The sequence below is a fragment of the Myotis davidii genome, unplaced genomic scaffold (assembly GCF_000327345.1).
Source record: "Myotis davidii unplaced genomic scaffold, ASM32734v1 scaffold79, whole genome shotgun sequence".
In the NCBI taxonomy this organism is placed as follows: Eukaryota; Metazoa; Chordata; class Mammalia; order Chiroptera; family Vespertilionidae; genus Myotis; species Myotis davidii.
The window spans coordinates 3,306,883-3,315,874 of NW_006294339.1; the positions used below are offsets into that span (position 1 = coordinate 3,306,883).

The 8,992-nt window shown below is 49.4% G+C and overlaps 1 protein-coding gene across 1 annotated transcript in view; it reads right to left on the reverse strand.

Annotated features, from left to right (window-relative positions):
• Positions 1-8,249, reverse strand: part of DHCR24 (24-dehydrocholesterol reductase) — a 24,771-nt gene extending 16,522 nt beyond the window's left edge. The window contains exons 1-4 of the mRNA XM_015566992.1: positions 8,234-8,249; positions 5,838-6,073; positions 2,650-2,755; positions 1,722-1,945 (exon numbers count right to left, since the gene is read on the reverse strand). Of these exons, the coding sequence (XP_015422478.1) occupies positions 1,722-1,945; positions 2,650-2,755; positions 5,838-6,073; positions 8,234-8,249 (582 nt within the window). The remainder of the gene's footprint in view (positions 1-1,721; positions 1,946-2,649; positions 2,756-5,837; positions 6,074-8,233) is intronic.
• Between the last annotated feature and the right edge of the window lie 743 nt (positions 8,250-8,992).

The following is an 8,992-nucleotide window of genomic DNA, read 5'->3' on the forward strand; positions in this document are numbered from 1 at the left end:
CTGTCACCATCTTGTGTGAACCCGCAGGCACGTCACAAGCTGTGCTTTCTGGCCTCAGCTTTCCCTCTGCAGCCTCAGCATGACCTTGGCCTGACACGGCCCTTTTGGGGGTGCTCACACAGAGTGCCTCCTCCCTCCTCCACCTAGGCACAGCCCCCAGACCACAGGCTACCCAGGGAGAAGCCAGGACCAGCACGGCCCAAAGACCCAAAACAGGGGGCCAAGGGCCAACCCAGGCTAAACAAAGAGCAGAACCCTTACCGAGGGTCATGGTCACCAGAGGAACATTAAAATGCCTCCCTTCTGGGCCATTATCCATATTTACAAAGCCTTTCCCAGTCCATTCGCTATGGACTCCCCCCACAGCCTAGGGAGAGCATTAACACTCCAGTCAAACAGACAAGGAACATGTGTCAATGGTCACAGCCCACCCAAGCCTCCCCACTGCGAGCGCTGAGATGCCATCCAACCCCCAAGCCAGTGATTCCGCGTTCTCCCTGCAAAGCCTCATCTGCTTCCCCAAATCTGCTTCCTAACAGCATCACTTCGTTTGGGCAACTGCCTTAGAGACAGGGACTTCTCAGCTGGCCACCCTAAACTGATTCTTAGATCCCACTCCACGTTCTCCCTGCAAAGCCTCATCGGCTTCCTAACAGCATCACTTCGTTTGGGCAACTGCCTTAGAGACAGGGACTTCTCAGCTGGCCACCCTAAACTGATTCTTAGATCCCAATAAAGTGCCTTTTGAAAAAGTCCGGCTTTGCCTGGGCTCTACCCAGAGGACCGCTGTGTGGTCTTTGCTGCCCTCAGTATAGCCGGAGGGGCAGGGCTGGAGCAGGGATGCTCTGCAAGAGGCCGGCTGAAGACGCTGGAACAGCCGAAGTGGGCAACGGTCCCCAGCTGGGCCACCCGTTAATCCCACAGTCAGATCACAGCAGCAATTTCCGGGCGTCTGCCGCATGCGACTTTCTCCTGACAGCGCATCTGTCAGACGGGCACCTGGGCCTCGGAGAAGGTAACTTACGAATGTCTGCCTCTTCTCTGTGCTGGTAATAAATAGGCCAGAAGGCAGGGCCCATCTGTTCAGGGAAATGGACTACACTGATGTGAAAGAGGCTGCTCTTGTCCAAGACCCGAGCTCCCGAGCTGGGGATCCTGCTCTGGACTCTTCGGTGAGGCCGACACGGAGGCTCCCTGAAACAGCCGCTCTAAAGGCTCGCACTGCCCTCCCACCCAGGGGCCCCTTAGGCCTGGGAGATCTGATTTCTCTAAGGTTCAATCCTGTCCTACTCCTGGGGATAAATGCCCTAATGTCTGTATCCCACTTTGGGCAGTAAATTATTTTTTTTATTTCTCCAAAACTACCTCTCTTACCGCTTTTAGTTACCCCTCACAGCATCTGACACGGAGCTTTGATTCCAAGGCCTGACTTCCCTACAGAAGTGGTATAGTGTAATGGATGGCTAAGGACATTGACCTGGGAGCTCAATAATCTGGATTCGAACCCAGCTCTGTGTGATTTACTAGCTGTGACCTGGGGTAAGTTTATTAACCTCTCTATGCTTTACTTTCCTATCTATAAAATGTGGCTAATAATATACTTAACTCATCAAGTTGTTGAGGGATTAAAGGCCTTAATGTATGTAAAGCATTTAAACAGTGTCTGAACACATAAAGGGGCTATTTAAATCTTGGTTGTTGTTATGAATACAGACCTAGACTGAACCACGGTATTTGAGATAAAGCACACCCAAGGCGCCACCTCCCCAGTGCCAGGCTCCTGGGTGCCCAGGACAGGCAGGTGGGGCATCGGACTGTGAACTCACCGGGGTGCATCGCACAAAGCTGCCATCGGCCAGGACCAGCTCGTAGGCGGTGCAGATGTGCTGGAACAGGCCATACTTGTGGGACGATGACTCGATGCCCGTGCCCATGATCAAGCCCCCTGCAGAGACACACGTGTTAGCCAGGAGGAGGTGCGGGGTGTAGGGTGCGAGGGGAGGCAGGGATTGGGTAAAGGGCACTTCACTGGAGCTGGGAGCTCATAGCACAATGATATGACCGGGCTCGCAGAATGGGCTGTCCACTTAGGGGAGATTTCCCATGCCTGTGGATCTGGAGAGTGGGAGAGAGAAGGGAGGGGTCAGGTGGGAGTGTGAGAGCTTGCTCAGAGGAAGGGGACGGATAAGAGACCCTGTCAAGGGCATGCACACCCTCACCTCTGGCCAGACCCAACCTACAAACCTGTGTGCATTCCTTTTCACAGGGACCTTAATGGAAAGGGGGGGTTGTTTGGGTGGCAGGAAGCTGTGTCCCATGGGAACAGTTAAAGGGACTGAAGGTGTGTCCCCTGGAGAAGAGAAGGCTTTGGGGACCCCAAGTCCTCCAGAAGGAAAGAGACTAGACATATTCTGTGTGCTCCACAGGGCAGAGCTGGAGCCGTGCATATGTCACAGGGAAGCAGATTCGAGCCAGAGATTGAGAAGTGCTGCCTGATCTTTTGAGCTGTTTAGAAAGTAAATGTCAGGCGGGGAGCCTCTGGAACTGGGGGGAACTTCTGTCACGGATGGAACAGTGGAGACTCCTGCACTGGAGGGAAGGGGGGCCAAGGTGCCTCAACTCTGATCCTAACACCGTCTGAGTCCTCACCCACTGTGAGGTCATCGAGCTCGGGCAACACAGGCAGGGTCCAGCCAATGGAGGTCAGCAGGGCGGTCACCTGACCCATAGTCACCAAGGGTTCCACACGGACAATCTGTTGACACAAGAAGAGAAACCCTGAGTCACAAGGAGGCTGCCAGGCCTAACGGGGGCTTCTGCATGCAGGTGTCCTTCAAACCGTCCCAAACGATCAATGCGGACATGCCTACTCAGCCTTTACAGTGTCTTTCCTTCCAGTGAATGGGGTTTCTGGCTCTGGGTTTGCTATGGTTTAATCTTATCCTTTCAAATATCTTCACACTTAATACTTAGTCTATTTTTCTTCTAGATTACAGATTTGGAAGATCATACATGAAGAAAATAAAAGTCATCCATATCAATGCTAATACCAGAGTGTATGTCTTTCCAGTCTTTTTCCACGTATGTTTATATTGCTATTTTGTATGTTTTAATACAATGTATAGACATACAAATACAAACACACACATTCTTATCTTACTTTTAAAATTTAACACAATATGATAACTATTGTTTGTCGTTATTAAAAACTCTCAGAAAATGTGATTATTAATGTGACATTAATATGCCATCGCGTGGACTTCAACGAGATGGAACAAAAGGGACCAGATTTACCTTGCTGCCTGAAAACAAAGAACGGACAAAATATATAAAGCAAGAGTTTTCAACATAGTGGGCATTAGGCAATGAAGTTAATGATCGCTTAGAGGGGGAGCAGAGAGAGGGGAACACAGGGGCCCCATGGACTCTGAGTTGAAAGCCCATAAAACTGAGGTGAATAGAATTTGCAGGACAGAGACTGGAGAGGAAACTGTACAGAGAGAAAACTGAAGAGCTGCAGAGGGTGCCCACTGAGTATTCAACCGAGTACAGACCAGTGCATACACTAGGAGATTACCCGAGGCTGAGGCCAGGGATCGAGCCACCAGAAAGGACAACAGGTAACAGTGCAGGGAACAGAATATGTTCCCACGAGCTGACTGGAAACCTCATGCTTCACACAGCATTGAGTAGAGTCCCCAGAAGGGTCTTGCCTCCCCGAGGGGAATAGCTATCCCTGGATTTAAATGCTGCTCTGACCCCACCTGAAACATCAAGACCCAACAGCATCAAACTGTTTCCTAGTAACTTAGCTACATCCCAGAACAAAGCTCAAGAAGGGTTATAGGAATACAAAAATATCCAGCACCCAACAAGGTAAAATGCACAATGTCTAAAATCCAATCTAAGTTTACTAGGCTCACAAAGGGGCGGACAAATTCAACCCACAGTGAGGAGAAAACTCATTAATCTGTTTTGACAAAATGGACCCAGATTTGACAGATATTAAAATTAGGAAACAATGGCATTAAAATAATTCCTGCTGTATTCCTTATGTTCAAAAGTTAAATAAAGACATTAAAAAGATAGTAAAAAAAAAAAAAGACCCATATCAAACTTTTAGAAATAAAAACCACAATGTCTGAGATGAAAAATACACAGGCTGGGATTAACAGAAAATAGACATTGCAGAAGAAAAGAGCAGCGAACTTAACACACAGCAATAGAAACTATTCAAAATGAAACATTCTAGGAAGAAAAATTAAAATCAACAGTGTATCAGAGTGAGTTGTGGAACAACTTCAAGTGGCCTAATATCTGTATGATGGCAGTCCTTAAAGAGGAGAGGGTAGCAGACAGAAACATACTTGAAGAAATAACCAAATTTCCAAATTTGATGAAAATTATAATGACTCCCAAGCACAAGAATTATGAAGAAAACTATACCAGGGAATATGATAATTAAACTGCTCAAAACTAGTGATAAAGAGAAAAATCTTAAAAACAGCTGGTGGAGAAAAATGACATGTAACATACAGAGGAACAAAGATAAGGATAAGAGATTTCTTGTTGGGCTCAGCTGTGGTGGCTCAGTGGATTGAGTGTCATCCCATGGACCAAGAGGTCCCGGGTTTGATTCCCAGTCAGGGCACATGCCCGGGTCTTTGGGCTCGATCCCCAGTAGGGGGTGTGCAGGAGGCAGCCAATCAATGAGTCTCTTTCATTGATGTTTCTATCTCTCTCCCGCTCCCTTCCTCTCATACAATGGAATACTACTCAGCAATAAAACAGAATGTACTTCTGACACATGCTTCAACCTGGATGAATCTCAAAATAATTATGCTGAGTGAAATAAACCAGACAAGAGTACATAATGCATGGTTCCATTTCTACAAAAGTCTAACTGCAAACAAATTTACAGTGACAAAAAGCAAGTCATTATTTGCCTAGAGATGTGAGGGAAGAGTCAGAGAGCCCGCAAAAGGGATTACTGAGGCGCAGGAAGAAACTTTTGGAGTAATTGGTATTATTCATTGTCTTGATTGTGGTAATGGTCTCACAGGTGTACACATACATGTGTCAAAATATATGATCAAATTGTACGTTATGTGTAGTTTATCATATATCAAGTATATTTCAATACAGCTATGTAGGGGGGAAAGGCACAGGAGATTATGTAATTTGGCCAAGGCCTCAAAACAAAATGCCTTCATGTAGATATATATATCTAATAACTCTCTACTATTGGATGTTGTGTTGTCTTGGATTAGAAATGAAACTGTGATTGAAAGAAAGGAAGAAAGCACACAAGCTGTGGTACAACCTTTCTCTGTGTTGTCTTTGATTAAAGCTTGCTTCCTGTTTCCTTAGCCAGGTTTTAGAATAGAATTACTAGACAGGCCAAAGAATCTGCATGTGTCTACAGCTATTAACAAGTGGGTCCCCAGAAGCCTGGGACAAGGCCCACCCTTCCCAGCTACTTCCACGGCCCCTTGGTTGCTAGCATACTTCCTTACCAGCAAAGGCTAAATAGGTTCCCTCTGTCGCTCATTTTGCCCAGGATTTCCCCATCTGTCTTCCTGTGGAACTGCAGATAATCAAAGAATCCCCTTGAACGCTCAATTTGCCAACCTGTGAGATGGGGCTATAACTAATCTCTTTCAAAGCTGTGAGGCTTTAGAGGCTGGCAGTGGTCAGTAGGGCCTTCTGTGATGGCCAAGGTTCTCAGTCCTATCCACTCTGGGATGCCCTTGGCTGAAATCATCTCGCTGCAAGTCACTTGGACCAGGGGCAGTGCCCCGCCCACTCCCAGAGCCAGGGAACCATGCCACTCTCACCTGTTTCTTGGTGTCCACCTCCAGAATGTCCATCAGGTTGATCATAATGTTTTTGTGTGTCTTCTTGTATTTCCCAACCCGGAGCGAGACAGTGAGCCAGCCAGGGCGCCCCGTGCACATGAAGGTCTTGCTGCCTTGCTCCTTCCATTCTCGTACCTGCAACCAGGATACAGAGGCTGAGCTAGCTCCACCTGCATCCCCAGAGCAACTCGCAGCCCTGCTTTCAGGAAAGGGAGCTGGGAAGGATATCTTCCCTTGTCAGCAAGCATTTACAGAGCCCTTGCCTTCTTCTAGGCCCTGGGAGGCCCACCAGCCTTACCCTCTGGACTCTCCCTGGTGAGTGAGGCAGACAGGAAAGCCGAGGTGTTGTCACACCACAAGGCAGAATGAAGAAAGAGCTAAATACAGGATCAAAGTGCTTTTTAATTCTAACTGGGAAGGTCAGGAAAGGCTTTGTATTGGTAATAGCAACCATACAAATGATAACCACCTACTGGGTCCTTGCACTGTGCCAGGCACTGTCTCATTTAATTCTTACAACACCAGGGGGTTGGGATGATCTCCTTTTGCAAATGAGAAAACTGAGGCAAAATACCATGTCCACGGTTATACAACCAGGGAAGGGCAGAGCCCAGATTCACAACCAGGACTATCAGACTTCTGGGAGGACAGATGGGCTTGTATTAACAGTCAACAGAGTAACAGCTAACATGTGCAGAGGCTTATGTGCCAAGCTCTGTTCTAAGCATTTGCGTGGGTTAACTCAGGTATCAGTTGGAGGGGAGAGGAAGGGCAAGGAAGGACCATCAAGCCAATGGAAGGAAGAGCTTTTGCAAAACCTCTACTGTAAGTGACCAGAGCACAAAACAAGGAGAATAAACAGCCCAGGAGATGACAAGTGATCAGGAACATGGAGGAAGTGCTCCCTTCCTACTGAGATGGACAAGGGGGGGAGGGGATGGCTAGCTATTGCTGTAACCTGTGACCATCCATTTCTTCTTTATTTGCTTCTAACACTCCCATCTTCCTTTGGCCCAGGTGATGCTGATCTCCCCCTGCCACAGGAGGCAGGCATGAGTCCATTCTCCTAGTCATAGTGACCAGTTCAGGGATGGGGCCTATGTCCCAAGACTGGTTCCAAGAGAGGGACCCTCGCTGTACTGGGGCTGCTACGCTGGTTGGAAGTAAGCCAGAAACTGCTGGGCCTCCACAGGGAGACAGCCTCCCTGAGAAGGAAGTCAACCCAGAGGTAGGCAGAGCCAAGAGATTGCAGATGGATGGAAAGGTGGGGATGAGGGACGCTAGATCCACTCATGCCCGAGCCAGTTTTACTTCTGCACTTATCAGGACCTGGGTCAATAAAATCCCATCTTTTGCTCACCAGTCTAAGCTGAGTTTTTATCACTTGCAACCAAGAGTCGGGAAGGAGATTGCATTGAAGCTGATGGGGCTAACAGCTCAACACGGGGAAGAACTTTCCTACGATCGGAGGCCAGGGTGTCCGCGAAGAGGGACGTTATCAAGGAAGGGATCCTGTGACTAGGGGTGAAGGAACGGCAGGCGGGATTCCATGACCAAGCAGGCCTTGCCCCTGCCCACTGCAGTCCTAGGACACAATGCAAGCTCAGAGGTGTGGGGAATGGATTGGGGGTGCTCCGTTCAAGCCGGAGGGTGGGCCACAAGGCATGAAGTGGATGTGGAAGCCATAAAGCCTGAAACATGGGTTGAATAGGAGCTAACCAAGAGTTCTGGCAGGGAGGCAATGCTGTGGGAAGTGACCATGTACATGCCAAAGAGAGGTGGTGTGGGCCCAGAACAGAGGCAACTAGTTTGGTAGCTATTACTGGTACATGACAGGTGTGAGGCAACAGAACCAGACCTACCGGGTGGAATGGAATGGGATGGGATGGGAAAGAAAAAATGTCAGAGTTCAGGCTCTGTAAACAGCTGACCTGGGTTCCAGCCCTATTTACCAGCGATATTATTTTGAGCACTGACTTAGTTTGAACCTCAGTTTTTCCCAGTTTTGTAGAATAGGTACAAGACCTACCAGGGTTGCTGTGAGGATTAGAAAGAATGGACACTGCAGGTCCAGGGTGGTGCTCCAGGCTGGCCAAGCCCCTTTAGTTTAAATAAACAAGAGCTCATGGGCTGTTCTGGGCCAGGTCCCATGGGTCAGAGGTGAGTTGGCTAACAGTCCCTGCCCTCCAGGAGCACATAATCTGATGGAGGAAAAAAACAGTTAAACGGAGAATCTGAACACAGGGAGAGCTATGAAAGAGGGTACAGCTGGGGAGGGAGGGTAGGCAGGGCTCTGGAGCCATGACTGTGACCGGCAAAACCCAGGGCAGCCAAGCAGAGCACTTGCAGACACTGCCCTCTCCCACTCCACCCACGGGGTTCGCTCTCCATTGTGGGAATGCTCTGAACATCCATCTTCCCATTCTTGCTGCAGCACCCAGCTGGGTGCACACAGAACATGGAGGCTACTACACCTGTGGCGAGGCGGGTAGCAGGAAACAGAAGCTCTTTGCAACCTGACGCTAGTAAGAGAGGAACATAAGGAAGGGCAGAGGGAGCCAAGAACATGCCCAGGCCGGATGGCTATGTCAGCCCTGGAAGCAAGAAGGAGCAGCAAGACGAGGCTCTGTGGGGCCGGCACACGGGGGGATGTACAGAGGTGCTGGAAAGTGGGCAACTGTCTTGTCCAGGAGCCAGCACCTGGCCCAGAGCTGCAAGGCTCCTCACCTTGGCTAAGTGCTACCTTGTCACTTCGGACCTTTATTCTAATGTGTCAAAAGCTCCTTGGTGGCACAGAGTAAACTCTAAATTGAAGTCCCCTCCATAACCCAGCTCCTGACTTTCCTCCCCCACTCCTCCTTCCTTCACACCTCTACCAGCTCCACCTCCTGCAAGCCCTCCCTCCTCAGAAATTGCTCCGGCCTACACATAGTGGGAACTCCACAAACATCGCAGCAATGTTTCATTCTCCCCGGGAAGTCCCCACCATCACATTTCTGAGCTCAAATCCCCCTGGAACGTCATCTCCTCGTGCGGTCTGGGCTCCCCCTGCACCGCAGAACACTCCGCACCTCGCGCCCGGCGGAGCACGCACACCGCTCCATCCCTCGGGCCGGGGCGGACCCCGCCCGGGA